Here is a 25,262-nt window from a genome sequence, read left to right on the forward strand (position 1 = left end):
AAGAAAGCACCTCCTGGTGTGTGAGCACAGACCGGAAGCATTGGGCAGGGCAGGGGAAATGTATTGTGTGTGCATCTCAACCCGATTAATGAGTCAGTTGTAAAATAATGTTGGGGGGCAACCTTCGGTGGTCCCCTGATCGCTCTCATGGAATCTGAGTTTGGCCCATGAATAGCATTTTTATTTCTGGTGGTGCCCAGGATAAAGGTTGGAATGGAACCTCACAGGGCTGTTGGTCAGGAAGTTCTTTGGGTTCAAACAGGATTCCCCTGGCAATTCAGTCTCTGCTAGTTTCACAGAAAACATCCCTGTCGGTCCAAGGGTGAGGCATCCTCCTAGCCCTCCGGTTCTCTTCTCCTAAAACAGGTTTTTGGACTGGTCTTTGTCCATGTATGAGTTTCCTATGGCTGCCGTAACAACTTACTTGCAGACTTAGCCTAAAAACGCAGAGATGAATTCTCTCACAATTCTGGAGGCCGGAAGTTCAGAATCGGAATCACTGGACTAAAATCAAGATGTCAGCAGGTCTGCCTCCAGAGGCTCGAGGAGAGAATCAGTCCTTTGCCACGTCCAGCTTCTGGTGGACGTGGCATCCCTTAAGTTGTGGCCACATCACTCCAGTCTCTGCCTCCAAGGTCACATTGCCACCTCCTCTTCTGTCTTCAGTCTCCCTCTGTACTTCTCCTATAAGGACACTTGTAATTCCATTTAGTGCCTGCCTGGATAATCCAGGATAATCTGCCCATCGCAGGACCCTTAACTTAGTCATATCCGCAAAGATCATTTTTTAGATAAGCTGACATTTACAAGTTCCAGGAATTTAGGACCTGATATCTTTGTAAGCCGTTACTCAGCCTATACACCCCATTTTCAACACCTGGGACAGTTTACAGAGAAAGCCAAAGGATTCACATTCTATCCTGCAGGGGTCGTTTTACTCTTGAAGTTAAATCAAGCAGTTATTGAGAACGTACCATGTGTTGTTGCTGTTCCTAGGCACAGTGGGAGGTAGATACAAAGATGTATAAGACTGTGTCTGTCCTGAGGCTGCTTGTGGTTTTGCTGGAAGGGAAGACGTACGTGTAAAATGAGTCATAAGAAAAAGGTTAGATCCAGAGAGCCAGGGAGTGGTACCAACAGTGGTTGTTGTAGCCCTGAGCCTGTGTGCTTGGCGTGGACGGCTCTGTGCGCTGGAACATTAGACCTAGGAGAGATTTAAATGATCACGTCCAACTCACCACTTGACTGTTCCCCGTTGCATTGTTTTCTGCTGTCTCCAGGTCTTTTCCCAAGAGCTGCCTCCTGCCAAGTGTGCCTTCCTGGGTGTCTTATTCTTTCCTGTTGTACTTTGATGGTGCCATTATCTAGGCTTCAGTGTCTCTTTCTCCAATAAAACAGCAGTTCAGATTCTTGAAGGTAGTGCCTCTGTGCTAGCAAACACAAACAGAATCACTTCTGTGAATCAGTGATACAGAAGAATAAAATCTAGGAAACTTAACTTTACAGTAGAATCAATCTGTTACAGTATCATGTACTGTCATTTGGGGTAACTGGAATTTGCCCTAGCTCAATCTGTCTACATGAATGTCACATATCTTGGTGAAAACTATGATAATATCCCTTTAAAAAGAAAAGTGATTATCTTTTCTGTATATATGTTTTAAGAGAAGCTGCATGTCTCTGAGTTGTAATTCATGATTTTGATAAGACTCCAGGGCTATCTGCTGTTGAGTTTATCTCTGGGACCCTGGTTATCTTAACTAGATCCACAGAGACAAAACATGGAGAGATGAGCCAAGCCCGAGTTTGAATCCTGGGTCCGTCACTACCTGGATCCTGGCCCTGCTTAGTGGACCAGATGGTATGAGCAGGTCACTGAACTTTTCTAAAGCACACGTCTCACATCTTCAAAGCGGGGCTAATGATGGTACCTCCCTCAGGGTTATTAGGATGATTAAATGAGATAATGCATATAAAGTGCTTAAAACATGTCCTTAAAGTCTGCCTTTTCCATCTCTCTCCCCTTTTTTCCTTTCCAAAAAATGTCTGTGGACTGGGCGAGTTTACTGGTTCTGATTAGCGCACTGCCCTAAGTAATCAAACACTGCCCCACCTGGTCCCTTCCAACAGGCACATGATGACAAATGGAACATTTCTTGGGATACCGTTTCACCTTGGATGTCAACCAGGCTTCTAAATTACTTTGGTTTTTTTTAAGTTTTTTTTTGATGTGGACCATTTTAAAGTCTTTATTGAATTTGTTACAGTATTGCTTCTGTTGTTTATGTGTTTGGTTTTTTGACTGCAAAGCATGTGGGATCTTAGCTCCCTGACCAGGGATCGAACACATACCCCCTGCATTGGAAGGTGAAGTCTTAACCACTGGACCGCCAGGGAAGTCCCTAAATTACATTTTATATGACAACGTCTCCCCGTATTTTTGTTCCCTGGGCTTCTTGAATTGCAACGTAGCATGTTTCTTTCAGTAAAAATCAAAATTAAATAAGTAAATGGTTCCGTTGCAGCCTTTGTCTAAGAATGATTCGTACCATGATTGCAGATTGGATAGCCATGACAGTTGTCTTCTAAACATTATCTTTAATCAAGGAAGGTGTGCATGTACTTTTGCTTCTAAAATGCGTGTGTGCGCACATGCACCCCCCCCGTGTGTGATCAGGTTGAAGAAAGCATGTGGCTGGGCACAGTTTGGTCTGTTTTGAACAAAGTCGTTCTGGAGTTGATCATTCTATTTTATTAAAGTTCTTACCTGAATTTTCAGAATAAAAAGATTCCTCCCACACAGAGGCGCTGATTGTTCACACAGCATGTGCACCCTGCATGATAAGCGACTGGGGAAAGTGCCACATCCGTGCCTTTGTTCAGTTACCATTTTTTGTCCCCTTTGCAGGGAGAGAGGCATAGACTGATATGAAAAGCTGTTAGATTTCTTGACTGCAAGATACCAAGATTTTTTTTTTGACACATTGATACCTAAAAAGAAAAACGCAATATGTACTAGTGAATCAAAAACATTTTCCAGTGCCTTTGTATAAATTGGATATATTTTGTTTTCTTTTTGAAAATGTAACTGTAAAGCTAGTCTCCATTACTGTGGCTTTGAAACGCCCGAGATTGTTTTCTCTGGGTGGGTAGAGAAAACGTGGACAGCTTTTAACAGACAGGGTCTGAAACAGTTATAATTAGGTTATACGTATTTCATAAATACATTGCTTAGAAAAGCAGTGTCCTCGCCTCCACTGGCCCCTCTTGGAGATGAATTGGGATGAGGGTGGTGGAGAGCTTAGAAAAGACTCTCTGGCTTTTATACGATTTTAAGAGTCATAGTTGTAACTCTTCTCAGTTTTTCTCAGAATGGCATCCAAAGTAAGGCTCAACTTTGTTATTTATTCTCAAAATGTAATTAAGTGGGTCCCTTAATGACCTGCCACTTGTCCCACGGGCTCCTGAAGGAACAGGCAAGGATGAGCTAGCGCCTGGGTAAGAAGACTTTTTTATCCAGCAAGAAAACAAAGGACATAAGAATTGGGGATTATACTGTGAATACAGGCAGCTAAGCCTCCGTGACTCTTCAGAGACTGTACGTGTTAGGTGAGAGTTCAGATCTGGGCTGAGCTACTTACCAGCTGTCTGACCTTGGACAGATTACTTAGCCTTTCCATGCTTTAGTCTGCGTGTCCGTAATGTGCTTGTCGGGAGGATTGAGGGAGGTGAGTTACGTGAAGCACTTAGAATGTGCTGGGCACAGAGTGAGTGTCCCATGTGTGCTAACCGTTGTTGTTGCTTTACAGCTTCAAAGGAATTGTGTCATGCACACATTCGGGAGGGTTACTACCCCCAGCTTAAAAGAAGTTTTGGCTGCGCTTTGTACCTGAAAAAATATTTTTGGGTTTAATACCCCCTTCCGTCTATTGGTCCTGATGCAGCTAACACTCTCTGGGTTCTCTCCATATGAAAGTTACTGCTGGTTCGCACACCACATCTCAGTGTTGCTATTATCATCCCCACTTTGCAGATGAGGAAACTGAGGCTTAGGGAGATTAAGTAACCGCATCAAGTCACCATCAAAATAAGACGCAGGGCTGGGAGTAGAGTGAAAGTCAGAGACAGAGCCACTGCCACCCTCTCTCAGTGCTGCCGTGCACAGGTGTCTGGTCCTCAGAGTCATGCCAGAAGGAGAAGAAAAGAACTCGGTCTGTGGAAGTCATGCTTGTAGTTTCTTTGGACATGGTAGTCAAAACAGCCCCAGCTCCACTCAGTGTAATAAACACGATTGAATTCCAGTGTATTTTGGGCTCTGCTGGGTGGGAGGGGCTCCACCATGATGCAGTGTGAGGTTCCAGTGGGCAGGGTTTGCGCCATGTGCCACTCTCTCTACTGTTCTAGGTTTTTCTGTCAGTTTCTAAATTGAAAGTAGGTGCGTATTGCTTGATTTACAGATTACTATAGAAACTTTCAAGTTAATATTTTATCCAAAATTGTCACTAAGGACAAGACAGACTGGTACAGTAAGTTTATCTTGTTAAGTTCTGGGACTTGTACACACATAAAGAGCCTTAGAATTACTGTAGTTTATAATGGAGATAATAAGGCATAGAAATCTAAGAATTCTCCTTAGATCCATGATGAGTTAGGGCCCCAGGTAACTCCTTCAATACTTTTTCCTTTGAAGTATGGAGAAAAACTCAAGTAAGAAAATAGATAAAATAATGACAATTTGGGGAATCCCCTGGTGGCGCAGTGGTTAAGAATCCACCTGCCAATGCAGGGGACATGGGTTCGAGCCCTGATCTGGGAAGGTCCCACATGCTGCGGAGCAACTAAGCCCGTGCACCACAACTACTGAGCCTGCTCTCTAGAACCCGCGAGCCACAACTGCTGAGCCCACGTGCCACAACTGCTGAAGCCCGTGCGCCTAGAGCCCGAGCTCCACAACAAGAGAAGCCACCGCAATGAGAAGCCCACGCACCGCAACAAAGAGTTAGCCCCCGCTCGCCGCAACTAGAGAAAGCCCGCGTGCAGCAACGAAGACCCAACGCAGCCAAAAATTAATTACTTAATTAAAAAAATAAAAAAGAATGACAGTTTAAAGCTCATTTAAGTGTTTACCTTATATCTGTTTACCTGAGAGCGTTCAAATTCCCGGGGCCATTGCTGTAGATTGACACCCACTTCAGTGTTCCAGTAATTAATGTTTGGCCCAGGAAGGTGGTCACTAGAAGTTTAATTTTGATGCAGTCGGATGCTCTGATCAATGAGAAGGTTAAGAATTACATGGGAATGTAATTATATTTTTATGTGCCTTTTTTGTATAGACCTCTGTACAGTTTATGGCTATGAACACATAGACCAGCTCATAAAGGCAGTCTCCAATTTGTGACTCTTCCTGGTTTTCTTTCTGGGAAAGGAAGTATACTGTAGAATAACAACGGTTTAATTTACTTGTCAGGCATCTCCTTTATTCAGTGTCTGGTGCCAGGTTTGCACGTATTGTTTTCACAACTCCAGTAGCTAAGTAGCTCGCTCGAGGTCAGAGAGAGAGCACTGCTCCCCAGTTCTGCCTGGGTCCCTGCAGTCACTGACGCAGCCTATGCTTTTTCAAGCTGGTACCTGCACATCCCAAGGTAAAGTAATGACCTTAGTTTTACTTAAAGATTTTTGTAGGGAAATTTTAACTCCTATTAAGATAAGCCATGGAAATATGATGGAGGGTAATGCAGAGTGCTCATTAACATTTAGGAGGACCTAGAACGTTGCCCTGGCCCCAAACCCAGCTCCGGAGGTGACTCACCTCTGCTGTCAGAGTCATTGCCCCCACGCCCTGCCATTCCCTGCAGTGTGCAGTTGGAGGGGTGACAGTGGGATGATGTCGATAGGGGCTCGTCCTGGCCCCATGTCGCCCCAGCTAGTGAGGGATGTTAGCCGAGAATCTCAGGGTGGAGGCAGAGGGTAGTTGAAGCCCCCAGGTGAGTGCTGCTTCACGCTCCGGTCACTTCATAGATGTCCTGAGCCTTTGTAGTCTAGCCTCGGGATCACTATTTATGATACAGTTTTCTTTAGGATTATAGCTTTCCTGTTCCGCACAACCAACATATACATAAATGGATTCTTTTGTGTAACTTCTTAAAAGTTGTTGAATAGCCTCACTGCAGATCATCTTTAAAAAAAAAGAAAGAAGTTGTTTCGAAGCTTAGACTAACCTTTTTATGCTTATTTAGTCTTCCTTCAGTCCTTGACGTTAAGTTCCATTTTCATGTATTTATTCTTTAAGGGATAATTAACTTTACAACAGTTCATTTCGTTTTTAAGGCTCTTTCATGTGGGTTGCCCTCAGGATGGAACAGGGTTTCTCAGACTGTCTGTGCTGAGCTCTTGGCAATACAAGAAGTTTTCTGATTGACGACCAGACTGATTGAACCATCGAGTTTCTAAAAATAGCCGTGTGCTTTACAGTTGGCTGGCTCTCGGCAGGGATCCTCCCGACTCCTCCCATTTCTCAGCTCTCAAAGTATCCATTAATAGGGCAGCTTAATCACATTCCACAGTAGCTTGCACAAGTCTTCCACACACACGGACGTTTGAGGTGTGTGATGGTTTATGAAACAGGAAGTACAGGTGGTCACTGCCCCATTTTCCAGATGAGGAACCTGGTGCAGGGAAGGCTTAGTGCCCAAGGTCATGCAGCTAGTTGGTTCCTGAGCCAGGACTAGCACCCAAGGGGCCAGCCTCTGGGATTCTTTTCCCTGGCCCACTTCACGTCCATGCCTATAATTTAGAACCCGTGCATCTAGGCCGTGTGCTTCTCAAAGGCGGTACCTCCCCTTCCTTTGAGTCATTGGTGCAGGGCATACCTGGCAACAAAGGTGGGTTTCAGGGCAAGGACTAAGAGGGAGCAAGAGAGGCATCTGGGGTTCAGCATTTAAGAAAGCGCTTAAATCAGCATGAGCAACGCTGCTCTCGGGGCCTCGCTGGCCTCATCCTGGTTCCAGCGCTAGTGGGGTTTGCAAATAACACGGATATTCGACCACTTCTTGCACCGCATGTGGGCATTTGAGTGTTAGTGCCCCGTGATTCTCAGAAAAAGTCACAGCTTTCTTCTCCCAGGTTTGCCTTGTGTTTTGAGACATCAGTTGAAAACTTAAGGTTTGGTGCCCATGATGCTAACTTCCGTCTCCGTTGGTTTGATTGTTCAAGACTTTTGATGTGACAGGGAAGGGAATATTGGGGGCATTTTTCTCCCCTGTGATTTTTATCTAAAGTACACGCACATTCTCTCTCCCATGTTCCTGGGCCTTCCTGGCTTGGACGCCAGCCCAACTGTATGCTTTCAGTTATAGCTCTTTACAACACGGTTCCTTGTTCTGGAAACGTTTTTGGCCCAGAGCTTCAGTTCCTTCCTGATAACTGCATAGCTCTTGCTGTTGATCGTAAACACAGCTCACTCGGAGAAGGAGCTCAGCCACCAGTCTCAGCTTCTCAGGGATTTTCCTGGCAGCCATCTAGTGAACTCTGTCCCACTCTCTGTTTTACACATTAATTAGGAAATAGTCCAGGACATGAAGCTTTGCTCGCGGGGTAGGGGGAGGGGGAGAGGGAAACCAGCTAGAACTGGTAAGGACGGAACTTTCTTCAAATGAGCGATTAAGCCACTCACATCCCCCTGTGAGAGATTAGCTAGCCCCTAAGAGAACGTGGTATTGTAGAAACAAATGTTAAGTGCTGCAGTCAGGGGGACTCTTGTTCAGGTCTCAGCTTTGCCACTTTCGAGGTACAGAAACGTAACTTACGCTTCCTTCTTCCCTGGTGCTTCGGGGGGTGGGAGTTAAAGAAAAAACGAACACCAGATCACGAGAACATTCTTACAGAATTGCCCAAAGATGCCATGAACGCCTTACGGAGTACAGGGGGGGAAGTGGATTAGGACAGCGGTTCTCAACTGGGGGCAGTTTCGTCCCATCCACGACCCCCCCCCCACAAGACATCTGACAGTATTTGGAGCTATTTTTGGTTATCATAACTGAGGGGCAGGGATTGCTTTTGCATGTTGTGGATAAAAGCCGGATGTTTCTAAAACCCTATAATGCGTAGCATAGACGGTCCTCTGCAACAAAGTATTATCTAGCCCCAAATGCCAGCGGTGCTGAGGGTACAAAGCCCTGGGTTAGGAATTATGCTCATTGAATCCAATTGTCCCATTTAATACCCAGTGACTGTGCACAATAAAGTTGTTTCTATCCCTGTTTTACAGATGAGATGATCAACCTTTGGTGGTGATTAAGAAACTTGCCTCTAGCTATTCAGCTGCTTCTAGATAGACATGGGACTTTTAAACTAGGCGTATATGCATCCAAAGCCTATACCCTTTCTCCCGACCCAGTAGGTAGTGAGCTCCCCATCACTGATGGTGCTTAAAACTAGGCGGGGTGAGCACCCACTTGAAGGATGGACAGAGAGAGGAGTCTCAGATATTTTGCACTGGATGACTTTTGAGGTCCCTCCTAAAGACCACATTCTCTGATTCTATTTTGAAATGGGATTTGTCTTTTTAGCCCTGGTATTAGAATGGCAAGCAGATAGCCCTTGGCCATGACCAGTGAAATCTCTGTGCTTTGTCTGTGCACCTGTGAGTCTCATTCCTATTAATATCTCAGCCCTATCAGGCCAGAGGGCTAGGGTTCCAAACAGGGGTGGCCAGAAATCGTCCCCCTCCCCCATCTCATCCACATTCCGGGCCCGGGCAGTTATTTTTACCAACGCGTGTAAATGGGTCCAGCTAGTTCTCCTCTGGGACGACAGTAGAGGCACAAAGGAGGGGAGCTCTGGGGTTGGGATGCAGGGAACACGAACTCTTTTATACCTTCAGAGGCTGCGATTTAATATGAGTTTGCTAATCAGTATAATTCTACCAGTTTAACAGGTAGTCACAGTTGCTCTTTCGTGAAGAAGGAAAACCGAGAGGTTTACTCACTGGGTGTCAACCCGGGCCTCAGATAAGCATGAGCTGGAGAGCTTCTAAAACACACCTGGGTCTGGGCCCCTCTACCAGAAATTTAATTGTCTCAGGTGAGGCCTGGGTATAGCAGCGCTTTGAGAGCTTCCCAGGAGATCGTAACGTCCAGCCAGGCCAGGAGCCCCTGGTTACCTCCACACTTGAGTCCTGGTGCTTCTGTTCAGAAGAACTGTACTCAGGTACCCGTGGATGTTAATCTGTCCTAAAGAGCCGAGAAGGAGGAGGTGTTGGGCCATTGTTTCCCAGGGTGTCCTTTGTAGGTGCCGGAGTGGAAGAGGACCCACACTCTGCTGCTCTTAAATGTGCACCTGCTGGAATCTGAAACTGACATTCCTCTTCGTCCTTCAAATTCCTTATTTTAAATGGTGTAATCTGAAGGTGCATGGAATCATTTGCTTAATTTTTCACAAAGCTTTGAAGGTTTCCTCTCCAGGCTGTTTTTCTCACCAGCGTAGTATATGGAAAGGAGAAGCCTTTCCTTTTCATGGCTGCAGCCCTGTCCCCTGGAGGAGGAAGCTTTAAATACTTAATGAGTTTTGAGGGAAACTTTTTAATAACAACCCAGTTAATGACCTGACTTGATGATCGATTGTGTGCTTTAAACTCTGGTCTCCAAACGTCTCTGCTCAGTAAACCTTAAAAAGAATTTTGAAGAACTGTTTCTCACACATTTTTTTTAAGATGACATCTATAATTTATCGTAACTTGATAAGTTATTAGTCCAATAATTGCAAAAGATGTAATTTTTAATGTATTGAGTATTTTGTGTGTGCTTTAAATATATTTCATAACATATCCAGTATTTTGGTTCTTTTTTATCATGTGATCGCAGATACAGCCCATTTTATGGAAAATACCTGCCATGAAATTGAATTAAACCAAATCAGTCCTTATTGCTAAAAACACGTCAGCCATATCAGGCTATTTCCTGTCATTTAAAAATCTGACTTCATTTTTTAAATCAAATAAACAACAAAATTAGTTGGATGGATGGTAAATATGCAAGACATTGTCATTCCATGAGCCTAGTCGTCCAGGGGAAGTAAGAGTCTGTCTCATGTCCCCTCAGCTCGGGAGCTGTGCCTTTTCAAACTGTACCCAGAAAACCGCACGGTGGTGAGATTAGGAAGGGTGAGAAGTACGCCTTTCTCTGGAAAGTGGGAGAAGGGGGTTGTGATTTAGGAAAGGTGAGGGAGCAGAAGACAGACTCTGTTCTCAGGCACATCGAGTTTAGGGAAGAGGACCTATGGAGGGGTCTAGAAACTGATTTCTTTAAAACTTCGCATGCCCAAGTTCCCTGGAAAGTCTTTGTTTATCCTCCGAGGTCTGCCTGCTGCAGTTTGAAGAGCTCAGCTTTAAAAGATATTGGGGCAGGGGGAGGGGATTAATCAAAGAATAAGAAGTCTTTAGCTCCATTTCATTTCTCTTTCAAACGTATACTTCACTTGTTTCATTTTTGTATTAATATACAGGTAAGGAAAGAAGGACACATGTAAGAATATGCACAGGACAGACAGTGCTGAGATTATGTTCCATGGGAGTTGACAGATTGCAAGTGCTGAGATTATGTTCCATGGGAGTTGACAGATTGCAAGAACTGTATCTGGCAAGTGTCACCTGAGGGGATGTGGAGTTGGGGGCAGCAGCGCATCAGACTAGAGTCTTCTGGGGGTAGGGGGAGCCTGTTAATGTTCGTTTTTAAGTCCGTGGAGTGTGACGTCACTCTGTGGTGGTGACAGCATGGACCCTGGAGCCAGCCTGCCTGCGTTCATATTCTGGAGGCTGTTTACTAACTCGGTGACCCTGGGCAAGTTTCTTAACCTGCTAATAACAGGTTTCTGAGACACGATTGGTGAGCTGCTCGTAAGCTTATTATTCTTTGCGGTCTTGAGGTTCTTACCAGGGCATGGCTGGATGGAGCTCTCCCCCCAGCAAACTTTGATAGAGGCCACTGGCCAGAGATGTGGTTTCAGCCAGAACGCAGCCACTGCAGAAAAAGCCTTATCAGGACCTACCTGGGATGCCAGAGCTCCTCTGAAAAGTCAGTCAGCGTCCTCCTATAGCTCCAGTACCTCTAGTACCTCTTGTAGCTCGGAGTCGTCACTCGTTAAAATTCCAAGAATGATACCATACTGCATTTATGTTACATGTGATCTGTTTTTGCTTGAGGACGATATTCCGCACACCCAAACTACTGTCCAGCGAGACAAGGAGCTGGGCTGCTAGTCTCAAATGCCTGGAAGTGTGAGGAAGAGCTTTTAGCAGTAAACCTGTTAATGAAATCAAACTATAAAAATGACTTTGAACCCATGGTGTCCCTAGGTGCCCTTTTCCCCATCCTTCGATCATCCTTTTACCCTGCTTTGGTTACTAAACGTGTCTGGCGTGGATCATTTCATTCAGATTATTAAAGTCTATTTATTGGTAGCTGAGTTCACAGATAAACAACAGAATCTAGAGGTATCTTTACTTTCTTTTGTTCTTTATACATTTAATTTATCATTAAAATTGCTTGCAGAAAAATTGATCGTAAAACTTCTCCAGAGAAGAAATGGCCCTGCATGAAGACTTCATCCTCCGTAAAGTCATGCCTGCCCTTGACCCTGGACAGAATTAGTCACTTCCCCCGCTGTATCCCTGCAGCGTTCTATTCATGCCTCTGAGATGCGGCAGTCATGGTCAGTGTCTGTACAGAGATAGCCACCACCTGTGGCTATCGAGCACTTGAAATGCAGGTGGTCCAAAGCGAGGTGTGCTGTAGGCGAGAAGCACACACCAGATTTCAAAGACTTAGCACAAAGATAAGAATGTAAGACACTCTTAGTAATAATCTGCATATTGATTACATGTTGAAATGAATATTTTGGATATATTGGGTCAACTAAAATATATTATTAGAATTAATTTCGCCTGTTTATTTTTTTTATGGGACTTAGAAATTTTCAAGTTCTAGATGTGGCTCATGTTACTTTTCTCTATCTAGTACAGGGCCAGTTAGCTTCTGCCCCTAGGAGGTGAGGGCACCTAGTCTCTGTGCCTTTCAGGCCGGGCACAGTGTAGCATCGTCTGCCTATGGGTGACCCCCTGCCTGAAGGAGCCAGTGACCTCAGCAGTGCGGCTCCCATTTTGTGCGTCTGGTTCCCAAATCTCTTTCCCAGTGTTTGTATTCCCGGAGTTTATTGGATCTTAAGTTCAGAGTATCAAGTTTGGCAGAAGGCTGTAATTCCTGTGGCCCTCAGTTGACCCCTGGCCTGGAAGATGCTTACATTTGGAGGGGGGAGAGGACTGGACTGTGCCCAGGAGCTTCCTCCACCCACCTGGAGGGAGGAGGGGGCGTCAAGCGCACCTCATCCCTGATGTGGTAGCAGGACACCTGGAGCAGTGGGGACTCCCCTGGAACCTGAAAGCCCAGTTTGAACCGGTCTAGTTATGCTCCTGGTTAAAGCCTGGCGGCTACTGCCAAGCTACCGTAGCCTTTGCCAGCAGGACGGTTCTCTGCTCTGTCTACCCCTTCTGTTTTGTCTTCTGTATTTCAAGCAAAGTGTCCCTTAAAATAGAGGCCTTCATGATCACACATCCAGCCAGCATGGTTTCATTCCGCCCGCCTACCCAGCGTGATTTACAGAGCCTGTAACAGTCCTTGGAGTTTGCTCTGACATCTTGTTGACAGGGAGGTCTTATTTGTTGTTAGAAATAACAGCCGGTGTCTCCAGGACACACCTTATTCCATTTTAGTGAATGGGAGGTTTCAGCCCTAACCTCTAAACGAAATGGCAGAGAGGCTGGCGGAATGCAAGCTCTTTGTGTTTTGCAAAAAAAGTATCTGAATTTCGTTTGGGTTTTGTGTTCTGGCGCTTACCAAGTGGATTTTGGTAAGAGCGTGTGCGTTCAGAGGATGTCATCACTGGACCTTTTTCTTTATTTTTAGTGGAATTCCACTTGGCTGTTTCATTAAGGTAACTTTGACGTTGCGTTTTGAAACAACTCACCTTGAAAAGCCAGAGGCACCAGGTGGTAAGACGTTAGATTATGCGATGGGTGGTGTGGGTGGAGGCCAAACTCACGCTCTCCTCCTGAACCGCAGCAGCTCCGCTGTCGGAGGACAGGCTGGAGTGTATGGACGGAGAAAAAAGAATATTCCTCCGTCCTTTCGTGTGTGGTGGTAAAGCTGCCTTCGTGCTCTATTGAGGAATGAGACAGCACCTAAAACTGAGTGCATCTCGACACCCAGGTGACTCTCCAGACAGTAGACTGTTGAAGAGTCACTATATTTATAACATTTTGTCCAAAAGCTTTTGCAAAAGTTTCTCAAGCCATTCATTATTTAGATAATTCAGAGTGCATGCTTCCAAAGTCACTCTAAAAATAGAACCCGTTTCCCCTGTCTGGTCGGTGCTGGTGCCCGAGTGTGGGCTGCGAGCCTCACAAGGAAGAAGCATTTACTGGTTTAGCAGCAAAACAAAGGTTATTCTTCTCTCTGTTTAGAGTTGGGAGATTAACCTTGATTTGTAATACATGAAGATGTAATCATTCCATGTCTTTACTCTTAAATTCTTTTTCTGTGGCTTACGTTCTAATGCCTCTGGTACTTCTCTTCCATTTGTCTTGAGAAATTCTCAATATAATTTTCTTGGAAGTTGCTCCTTAATGCTTTCTAGGACATGGGTAGCACTGGATGGCTATCATTTGCTGGAGTTAAGTGGCTTTTAAACTCATGATGGTGACACGCAAAGAGAAATTAATTTGACATCACAACTTAGTACACGCACTCACCTGTGTCTGTAATTGAAAGAAATTCCTCGAAACAGTACTTACTTACATTTCATGTGAGGCGCTACTATTTTTTATTCCATTGTGTCTAGTTTGTTGTAATGCTTCTTGTGAACTGCTAGTGGGATTGCATCTCACAGTTTAAAAAGTGCTGCTTTAATGTATAGCTCCTATATTACGCACAGGTCATTTTACCTTCCAAGAATCGCCCATCCTTTCTGATATACCTTTCCTAAAGAGCCTTCACGACCCCAGCTTTACGTGCCAGCACCCCTTACTTCTGGTGATGTCCTCCCCACATAGTCCCCCTCCTCCCCTGCAGCTTCGATGTGAAATGCACAGAGTCCTAGCCTAGCTCTTGCACAGTGACCACTGTGGTCATCAGTACATAGTAAGATTCAGATCATATCCTTCGAGTGCAATTCTAACCTAAAGATCAAAAGCCTGTGGTGTTTCTTGAATGGATGTGTTCTTTGAGAAATTGCCTGTCGTTTATTTTGTGAGGACAGCTAAGCCTGGTGTCCACTTCAGTGCTGGCATCTCTGGCCCGGTGCGCACAATGAGAAATGCCCGAGGGCTGTGTTAGGGTTTCACCGGAGCTATTGGGATCGTCCCCAGGCTTTGGGGTCCAGTGATATTCACACATACCTCTCACGTGCCTCTCCATGGCCTCTCAAGGGCACACACTTGTCCCTTTCCTTCGGAGGAATGGTCTTGAACGTAGCTAATCGTCATTTGGAACACAAACTCTAAGAGAGAGACTGTTTGGTATATTTATTTCACTTTTCCAGTAATGGAATATAGATTTTTGTTTCACCTCATGTGACACATTTCAAGGGCTCCATTTTGCATTGTCATTATGTTGGGAAAATATTTGATGGCTTGTCAGAAGGGAACATGTATAATTGTGTTACTAACCTGCACATTTTCAGCCTCTAGGATAGTGTGACAGGTAATTGAGGTTGAAATTGACAACCGTTACCACTTAAAAATAAGCACAAGAAATGCCAGTATGTACTGTGTGAGTTGAAACTAATTTGGTGTTTTGTAAGCTCTTAGGGTTAACATGATGCCTGATGGAAATAATTTTGTAATGGAAATTATTTAAGTGACTTGATTAATGTATTTTTATAAAATTGGTGCAAGGTGTCATCCTGTGGCAGTGATAACCTAACGGGGCTCTGAGGGCCTCAAACCTTGGCTCTCCAGGGCCCGCAGGTAGGGATCCTGCCATATCAGCACAGCCAGGTGGCCTTGAAATACTCCAGCTTCTCATTTTGGTGCAAAGGCCACTAGTAGGCCCTCTGGTCCCTCCTAGATGTCCTGTGGTATTGAAGACACATTTAATGTTGGTGTAGTGTCACTAACCTAAATACTTTACATCGCCTGAAATGTCTGTACTTTTGGCAACAGTGGGTTGTTTTGAAACCTAGATCTCACCAACATGTTCCACTGACGGGTGAATCACTTCTTTAAGCCAATACCTCTTGACCATGTGCTGCTCTATACACTTGATCCCTATTTTATTTTTAAAATGATTTTATTACAGTCGCCCTTGATGTAAACCAGAAAATAAGAGCCTTCTGTTTACTTTAAGGGTGAGGTTGCTCTGTCTTCGTCTGTTTTAGGAATTGTCTTTTCAGTGTAATGAGAAAACTTGTTAAGGTACAAGAGAAGCCGCCTAGCTTTGCAGTGAGTACCACTGGGATCCCATAAACTTCGGAACAGGAGGTTGTGTTAAGGATAACATCCCAGATGAGCGTTTCAGCAGAACCCCCTTCCCCGAAGTCTCATAAACTGTGCTCTCATTAGAGTCCCTTCTCATCCACACTGTTGAGAGCCAGCATCCCGATGAGAAGCCCAAAGCTGGTACACAGCCACGCTTTCCTGCCCATTATTGAGACGGGGGTCAGTGTATTAGTTAAGAGCCCAGACTCTGGAACCAGTCTACCCAGCTAGGAACCTCTCTGGTCTCTAGGCTCCCCCTCTGTAAAATGGGTATAATAATGGTGCCCACCTGCTACAGCTGCCGTGAGGATTAGATGAGGCCTTGCCACAGCACTTGATTTGCCCTGAGCGGCAGGTGCCTGTCTCTTCTTGGTTCAGATGGTGAACTCATCGGATGGGTTTAGAACTCTAACATCTCCCAAGCAAAACAACACGGGCACGTGGATGTTTTGTGAATTTTTGTTAAAATGCACTTAGGTTTACCATCGATAGATAGCTATTCAAAGAGAGCAGATTATGAAACGGAGCTTCAGGTAAGACTGTCTTCTTCTGATGGTTGCATCCCCGTGTCCTGTTCCTTCACAGTATCAGTACCAGTAGCAGGAGGGGAGAGGGGACAAGTGGTAGGACCTCACTACTCTCATTAGGTAGACACACAGTTTATGGTCAGGAATCAGACATTTCTGTGTGTGTGTGGTTTTTTTTTTTTTGGCTGTGTTGAGTCTTCGTTGCTGCATGCGGGCTTTCCCTAGCTGCGGTGAGCGGGGGCTCCTCTTCGTTGTGGTGCGCGGGCTTCTCATTGCGGTGGCTTCTCTCGTTGCGGAGCACAGCCTCTAGGCACACGGGCTTCAGTAGTTGCAGCATGTGGGCTCTAGAGCTCAGGCTCAGGAGTTGTGGTGCACGGGCTTAGTTGCTCCGCGGCATGTGGGATCTTCCTGGACCAGGGCTCGAGCCTGTGTCCCCTGCATTGAGAGGCGGATTCTTAACCACTGCGCTACCAGGGAAGTCCCCATTTCTGTGTTTTTGATCATGGAATTAACTGACATTTACATTGGCTTTACAGTTAAATCAGACAAATTCAGAATGGGACTGCTCCCTAATTCTTCAGACAGTGAAGATGTCCACTTTCTGGGCCTTGTGCTGACCACTGCTTGTTAAGATATACAGCATCGGCACCTGACGGCCATATGCTCGGTGAGGTATCCATGGTGGGCTGAGGCAGACGTAGCTGAGAAAATACAAGAAAGCGGAGTCTTGTCGGAAGGATGGGGGCTCTCCTCCTGCTTTGCGCACGCTCAGCCAGTAGTAACTGATTTTTCATTATCCTTCATGTGTTGTTTAGAGGACACAGATCGTTTTCTAGTTAATCACATAAAAGGAGATTCTAAGCGTGGAGCAAATCATTTCAGTAAATCTTGTTCACATTTATCTGCTACTGCTTTTCAAATGCAAGAAGAGAATGTTTCCAAGTGTGCTTCAAAAGCGTGTTTTATAAATTAGAAAATTTCATAGGAAACCAGTAAGGAGTGAAAACAAGAGCCCAGGATCCGGAGTGAGGAGGTCAGAATTGTCTCTTGGGCTTTTCCCCAGGCTAGCAGTAGGACAAGTCTGATATGTCTGAAGAACTTTCCAGCTATAATAGGCATTTGGAATGTGGTAGAAGCAACTGCGTGTTTTTACGGGTAACAGAAGTCGTCGTGTTCCTTCTGGTTCACATTGCAGGTCATCTAAGCATCAGAGGCTCTGACACAAGCCCTCCTACAGCAGGACATTGTGTCAGCGTGACCCACTGGACACCCCGTGGTCCAGACCAGGGACCCCTGACCCTGAGTTATGACTTCCGGTGCTTCCCAGAGTCTGAAAGGGCACCTGTGAGCTTCTCCACGTGCATTTCATCGAGATCTGTGTGGGAGATGGAGAGGGGAAGAAGCACAGTGTGTCCAAAAATGTAACCAGTAGCTCATGCGTGATCTTGGATTCTGAAGCAGTGTACTTACTAGACTGAAAGTTCAGTGCCATTTTTTAATAAGTAATGTATAAGATATATTAATAACTAGACTCTTTCCCAAGACTGTCAGCTCTCAAGGAGCTCTTTTGTTTATAGCACTTAATAAATATTCGTGAAAATGGTCCCAGCATTTCTTTACCATCTTCTCTTTAAACTGGGCCACCTGTGCCCCCAAACCTTCTGGGGTCCCAGGTGTCCCTTCCCTGACTGATCGCATGCTCTCCAGGTCCAAGAGAGGATTTGTCTCCAATGGGTTGGGTGGTAGATGCCCTGCAGAGTCTCAGGCAGCTCAAGGTCAGGTGTGTGAGGCCTTGGGCTCACTGGTCTCCGAGGCGACGGCTGTCTGTGCCTCACCTGGGTCTCTGCCTTCAACCCATCCCCCCTGCTCTCCCATGTCAGGCCCTGGACCTTTCTCTATTTGTAAAGAAACACTTCTAAGAATGCTGACACTCAGCAAATAGACGGAAACATTAATTCTTTTCTCTCTTCTCAACAGACACGAGACGACTTCCTGGGACAGGTGGACATACCCCTTAGTCATCTCCCGGTAAGAACGGTCACCTGCTTTACAGCGCGTGCTCTGAGCAGCAGTTTCTAACCGTCTGCAGTTTGGTTGTGTTTTCAGGGCGGCATTTCCTCAACACAGTGGAGAAGCGTGTGTACCCTGGCCCTGGCCCTTTCTAGAAGGCGGTCCTTTCAAGGGGATAGGAGATAGCTTAACTGTAAAAATCAAGTGCATCTGAGCCATCCACGCATGCCTGGCAGCGTCACTGGCTGCTTTCTCGTCTGCTCCTTAGTTTGTCTTCCTTTGTCAGCTACCTGCTTCTGTCAGACCCCTCCTCCTTGTCACTGGAATGTCCCTGCTTTCAAGTTCACCTCTTGGGTCTAATCAAACGTCTGTTCCCTTTGTCTGGAATGGTACCTGCTGTTTCTCTTGGGCTACATCTATACAAGCTAGTGTTTCCATGGCCTTTCTCAGTTGGCACAGAGACAAAAGAAAAGGTGCTATTGGTACTGAGTGAACTTGTCAGCCGGAAACGCCCACTCTGGCTTCAGAAGTTGTACTGGGTTAGCGTGTGTGGCGTTGCTACTATTCCTCTCCACTCAGACGAGCAGCAAAACAGTTGGGGCTGTTGACATTAACTGAGCGTAAAGGTGACTCTCGCACGTTCCAGTATCGATAGGATGGGGGTCCAAGACCTCCTTGGTGAGAGGTAGATGGTCTCGTGTTCCACCTCCCGGCCCTCCTTCCCCGGGGCAGCACAAAGTGCCTAAAGTGGCACCTGAGAGAGGATAAGTCAAACATTTCTGCCTTCCAAGGGCATTTTATTATCTTTTTAAACGCGTCATGTGAGCAAATAGTATAAGTAGTCTATACACTAAAAGGACTCAAACCACCTAGTGTGAGCCTCCTGCTGTGTTGAAACTCTAGCTATGGCTGTTAAAGACCAAGAAAGACTGCGTCTCACCCAGGAAGCTGTGAAGCTCTGTTGGGAAGAAACATGATGGCAAGCACTGTGTTCTTGCTTACTCAGGGGAGCTGTTAAGGAAGAAAGGTTTCAAGCGCCTTCCCTTCCAAAAGATCGGAAGCAAAAGTAATATCATTAGAATATTTTTGCTTGTTTCTATATGAAAACCTGAAGCTCCAAGGTGCTTGTGGGAGGTGGGCTTATGCTTGATGGCATAAGCCATCAGAGCCCTGACTGTTCTTTTAAAGTCCCATTGATAGCGTATGGACGTCTCAGCCTTTGTGCAGGAAGACTGTTCACGTATTTCTACATCAGTGGGTCTTCTCTTCATGCTGTTCGGGTTGAAGCTGTAACCGCCTCACATTTCTCAGCAGTTTGGCTGGTTGGCCAGTTCTTTCATGGGTGTCCCCAACCTCCCTTTTCCCCAACATGAAAACCACATCACAGTCAAGGCAAATTATGTATTAACTCTAAGAGGTGTAGGTGAAATTTTTAAACAACTTGCTCCAACAATCCCTTGAGTGATTGAGTGCAGATTGGTTTTGAAAGGTTGAGTGGAACTCCCAGAGAATAGAAGAGTGTTCCTCTTCAGAGACCACATCAGTAGAGGGAACATTTTACCTTTGGATTTCGGTGGAGGCAAGAGGGAGCTTTCAAAGAAGGAAGCGGTGCTAAGGCTCCAGGCTGGAATAGAAGCCAGCCGGTTAAAGAGTGGAAGAGGGAGGGCTTCCCTGGTGGCGCAGTGGCTGAGAGTCCGCCTGCCGATGCAGGGGACGCGGGTTCGTGCCCCGGTCCGGGAGGATCCCACATGCCGCGGAGCGGCTGAGCCCTTGAGCCACGGCCGCTGAGCCTGCGCGTCCGGAGCCTGTGCTCCGCAACAGGAGAGGCCACAACAGTGAGAGGCCCATGTACCGCAAAAAAAATAAAATAAAATAAAAAAGAGTGGAAGAGGGAGAGACCAGAGAGGACTGAGGACTTTCACAGGAGCTGAGCCGGTTGAGAAGTGGAGCCTCCCAGTTTTCAGTCTGTCCCCAGATGAGCTTACACTGGAGTGCTATACCTCCTCCTTAAAACTGACTGGCTTTGTGGAGCCCACTGCAGTCTCCAAGATGGACCACAAAGGGAGCAGAAGGAGAGGTGAAGGTGCATTCTTTATCCTCTTAGTGGTAGGAGAACCCAACCGGCATATTCTGAGTGGATATATGGCTTTGGTCCCAAGATTTGAGGTGCTCTCATATGTGTATTTGATCATATGTGTAGGACACTCATGGGAAGATAGCACAGTTAATTTTGTATGATAACACAAGTGTGGGCATGTAAAATGGATGTTAGCATTTGAATATATTTTGTGGATAAATCATGGATGTTCTTTTCTTGATAGCCATATGACCACTGTCAAGGCAGTTTATATATACATGGCTATGTGGCCTGTGGATTCAGTATTGTTTGATGTCATCGAATTTTAGATTAAAGAACTTAGGTCTTACTAATAATGAGAGAAGGTAGTGGAGAGCAGTCATGTGGTGGTGAAGTTGCTGTTGCCCACCCTTCCAAGCCTTCTCAAGGCTTAACAAATCGGACTGGGTATTTGGTTATTAATTAATTCTTTACAACCCCATTTGCTGATAGAGAATTTATTCCTTTAACAGATGTTTACTGATAGGCATAATTCTACTCTCTGATGAAGAATCGGTGAAGCAGGTTCCTCACTCATGTGGCTTAGCAGGGCCACCATCACGGTAGCCACATGTGGTAGTCGAGCATTTGAAATGTAGCTAATGTGACTGAAGAACGGAATTTATCTTATTTCATTCTAATTAATTAAAATTTATATTTAAAAAGCCACACGTGGCAAATGGCACCCTATTAGATGGCTCAGGTGAGATGAGACCAGAGTTCTCTGGCTTAGGTGAAAAATACATGATTCTGGAGGCCCTTTTCCTAAGATAATAATTCTGGCTGTTGGAGGGAACTGGGGGTGGAGGGATTCCCACACCAAGTTTTACGTGGTGATTTTTCATTCAGCTTTTTTCCCCTACCTGAGGCTGTTTCTCTGTAGTTCTACCTATTTAATATGCCAAGAATATTTAATTTAGGTAGAGAAAAGGCCCAGAGATTTGGAATCATAGAAATTAAGATAAAGAAGAGAAGTAATCTTTTGTTACTATCTTTAAAATCTATATTAGCAAAATACCTAATTGCATACACTTCCATCTTGACATATATACACACTTATTTACTACAAGGCATTTTAAGCTTTATCTTGTTGCCCCAAGATAGCGTGAACCTTTCTTCCTTTAGAAAAGAGTCATCTCTGCCTTGATTCTGGTCTAAGAAGTTGCAGCCTTTGAATGAAGCTCTTTTCTAAATCAGGAACTTGATGGAGAAGATTCAAGACCACAAAACTGAAGTTAATGTAACCTCTCACCATTGTTAGGAAGTTATCTTTAATCATTTAAATGCCCTACTTTGTGGGTTTTGGGTGTGCTTTTTGAAAAACATAGTTTAGACCTAGTAACTGATGTTCGCTAAAGAACCTTCTTCCCTTGCTGCAGTCCTAGAGGCCTGTGGGTGCAGCTGCTGGTGGAAAGTGGCATTTGCAGGATCAAACCATGCTCTTAAAATCTTAGGAATGGCTCTCCTAAGCTGTCCTTCCTTGCAGCTATAAAGTCCCTGATCCCGAGAAGCCTACCAGGAAGAGCCAGAGGGTCAGGGCACTTGAACACCTCAGACTGGGGCACCACGGGTCCTTCTCGGCCCACTGCCCACTGTTGGGTCTCTGCACAATTGTGTGCCCTTGTGAGCATTGGGACCGTCCGGGTTGGAGTTCTGCCAGGCAAACGAGTGAAGGAGGCCACTTGGCACAGAGGGACGGGGCCGGGAGGATTGTGTGAAGCTGGGGTGTGCTCTGCGTGTTGGAGCCTCACCACCTCGATTACCGAGGAGGCCAGTGTTGGCTAGGTTTTTGTCCCTTAAACAGGAAAGAGTAAAGAGTGATAATGGAAAGAAAAGAAACTTCTTTTTCCCCCTTCGATCATGGATTCCTCGCTGCTTTATCTGATGCTTCCAGATGAAAGAAAATAATTTTGACTTGTCATTCACTTTCATTCTTGGCTCTCAGACCAGTTTTATTTGTGGAAGAAAAAGGATAGGAAATTAGACCCAAGGCATTTAGAATGGTAGGGATCTATTTCCTTTGCTTCTATTCCAGATATGCCACCCGTCTTTAATATTTTTTTCCATTTTATTTATTATTGAGTGTGGATGGGAGTGAGTAAAAGACGAGGAGGGAAGAGGGAGAGTAAATAAGGTTAGTCATCTGACCTTTTATGCAGATCTGAGCATTAAGAAAACATAGATTCATATTCACGGAAGTCTCCAAATGTCAAGCTTTAAAAGATCTCTCAGGAATAGTTCACTCCGAGCTTGGAGATGGGCAGGTTGCCTTGGTAACCTTAATAAGTTAGCAGTCCTTTTTGGGCCTCTGTTTTTCTCACCTATAAAATGAGGGCATACACATAGATGATACCAAGTTTCCATCCAGCTCTGTGAAACAGCACCTTGGCTGTAAGCAGAGGCACGGCGACTGTGATGACGTACGTTGTTACCTGGGAGACTTGGGCAGTGTGACGAGCTGGAGGCACGTGGAGGAGAGAGGAGGTGGGGACTGTATTTTAAGCAAGGTAGTCCCACCAGCCTGACGTCTGTAGTGCAACTCACACTGAGCTCCTCTATTTTATTCTTTTACGGTGTGGCACCAGAAGTGAACTTAGCTGTAACTGTCCTGTTCTTGTAGCGTTTTCTTTTCCTATTTCAGGATCTACTCTGTTTTTGGCTGTGCCGCGCGGCACGCGGGATCTTAGTTCCCCGACCAGGGATCAGACCTGTGCCCCCGCAGTGGAAGCGTGGAGTCCTAACCACTGGACCACCAGGGAAGTCCCTGTAACTGTCCTATTCTTACTGATTTTTTTTAAAGAACACTATCATTTTTACATCTGTCTGTTAAATCCTGTGTCATTGCCCAGAAGTTCATACAGGATTTTATGACTTGTCTTTAATAATTACTTAGAGACAAAAATAACTCCAAGACTCGTATTAACAACAGAATGACATTTCTGGTGGGTGTTTGCCTTTTATGCCTCGGAAACTTTCCTTGCCTCGTCCGTCAGTTGCGTCTCCCCTGCCCTTTGCACATTACCCCTACCAGATGCAAAATCTCTGTATCTATGGGAAACACGCTGGGGTTGAGAGAGCTATTTTAAAAACATTAATTTCTCCTATTTTAGTCAAGTGCCACTCAAGGCAACTGAAAAAATTTCAGTTTTCCTACAGTGAGACATTTTTGGGGTGGTGGTGATATTATTTGGCACCTTAATTGTGCTTGAAGGTAACTCAGATGATGAACACCCCTTTTATAATTCCAGCTGGTACCAGGGTAATGGTTCCCTCTCACGTGTACAGAATTCAGTAGCATAGACCTTAGAGGGACTTTAAAGACCATTTATCCACTCCCTGTATTCTACAGGTGAGGACACCTGGGCCCAGAGAGGGAGTTGACTTGCCCAGTGATCAGAAGACCGACCAGACCTTGGGTCTTCAGCCTTGATCTGTGGTGCAGTCAGGGGCCGAGGAGGCAGGGGGGCTCAGTCTAAGGCCTGGCTGCTTTTAGCTGTTGCATCCCTGTTTTGAGTCTAAGGTCCTGATAAGGCCATTCCCTTCCACTTGCCCACAAAGTTATTTACCTCATTACATATATTATGTCAAAGTAACTGCAGTTCTGTTGAAAGCAACAGATCTTTTTAAGATGAAATTGCTGTGTAACCAGAAGATTTTCTTTTGAATGCCCACAGGACATTCAAAAGGGACAGGGGGTTGCAGCATCTGTTTTGGCCGATAATACTGTTAGCATCAACCTGTTTGAGATGGCTTTCTGCCATCTCAGTGCTGTCCTGGGAGTCTTCCCTGGGATCTTCTCCAGGGAATAGGATCCAGCAGGAGCCTGAGTAGTGCCAGGAAGAATCCCGTTGTTATCTGCAAGGTAACAGTCTTGTTCACACTGGAGAATGTCCATGGAGGTGAATTTTCATTTTTTAACGCCCTGCCTTTTTGCAGTGTTGAGTTGGCAGTGCTCACAAGTGACATGAAAATGGAGAATTGGCTGATGATGACAATGGCCAACGTTTGTTAAGTTGCCAGGAACCCTTGTGAGAACTTGCTGTGTATTGATACCAGCTCAGATGATTGGTTTAATCGTCACAACTCTGTAAGATCCTGTTACTGCCCTACTCTGTAGATGAGGGCACTGAGGCACAGAGAGCTAAGGAATTTGTCCTTGGCCACATGGCTCTTAGGTAACAAAGCCAAGACACAGACCCAGGACGTCTGCCTCCTGATGTGTGTGGTGTCTGTCATTTAAACTACATAGTGTATGGACAGTTCCATTTTTAGAGTCCCGGTAAGTTCTCTGATTTTTTTTTTTGTCTGAATTTAGAAAAATGTCTAGAGAATATAACTGACTTTCTTGAGTGATGGTGAATTTCTGTGGCCTCGGTACTTTACTGTAGATCAGGTGGGTTAATCAGCTACTTGTACGGGTACTTTGTGTCAGGCAGTGCTCTTGGCACTAAGAATACAGTGGCAAGCAAATCCAAGTCTCTGATCTCATGAGGTTATATTCTACAGGTGATGGATGTTAATAAACTAGTTAATAAATAAATGAGCAAGATAATTTCAGATGGTGAAGAGGGGGTGTAAATCAGGATGTTGTGACAGAGGATAATAAAGGGAGGCTATGGTGGCGATTTAGGATGTGGTGTCTGAAGATGTGACTTGGGATCCCAGACCTGGATGACACAGTGGAGACCGCTGTGGCCATCTGGAGCCAGAGCTGTTCAGTTGAAGGACCTGCTAGAGCAGGATTAGATGTGATGTGCACGCGGGACAGAGGAGGTCAGGATGGGTGGAGTGTGGGGTCAGTGGAGAGACTGGTTCACAGTGAGGTTATAGGTAATTAAGAACCACATCAGGGCTTCCGGGGTAGCGCAGTGGTTGAGAGTCCGCCTGCCGATGCAGGGGACGCGGGTTCGTGCCCCGGTCCGGGAAGATCCCACATGCCGCGGAGCGGCTGCGCCCGTGAGCCGTGGCCGCTGAGCCTGCGCGTCCGGAGCCTGTGCTCCGCAACGGGAGAGGCCACAGCAGTGAGAGGCCCGCGTACCGCAAAAAGAGAAAAAGAACCACATCGTGTTTAACCTTATAGGTC

The 25,262-nt window shown here is 45.5% G+C and overlaps 1 protein-coding gene across 3 annotated transcripts in view; it reads left to right on the forward strand.

The window, feature by feature from the left end:
- Window positions 1–25,262, forward strand: part of NEDD4L (NEDD4 like E3 ubiquitin protein ligase) — a 341,009-nt gene that overhangs the window by 235,873 nt on the left and 79,874 nt on the right. For all 3 annotated transcript variants that reach the window (XM_030868038.3, XM_030868041.3, XM_060311136.2), the window contains one exon: window positions 18,031–18,081. In XM_030868038.3, the coding sequence (XP_030723898.1) occupies window positions 18,031–18,081 (51 nt within the window). The remainder of the gene's footprint in view (window positions 1–18,030; window positions 18,082–25,262) is intronic.

This window comes from Globicephala melas, chromosome 13, assembly GCF_963455315.2.
Source record: "Globicephala melas chromosome 13, mGloMel1.2, whole genome shotgun sequence".
Lineage (NCBI taxonomy): Eukaryota > Metazoa > Chordata > Mammalia > Artiodactyla > Delphinidae > Globicephala > Globicephala melas.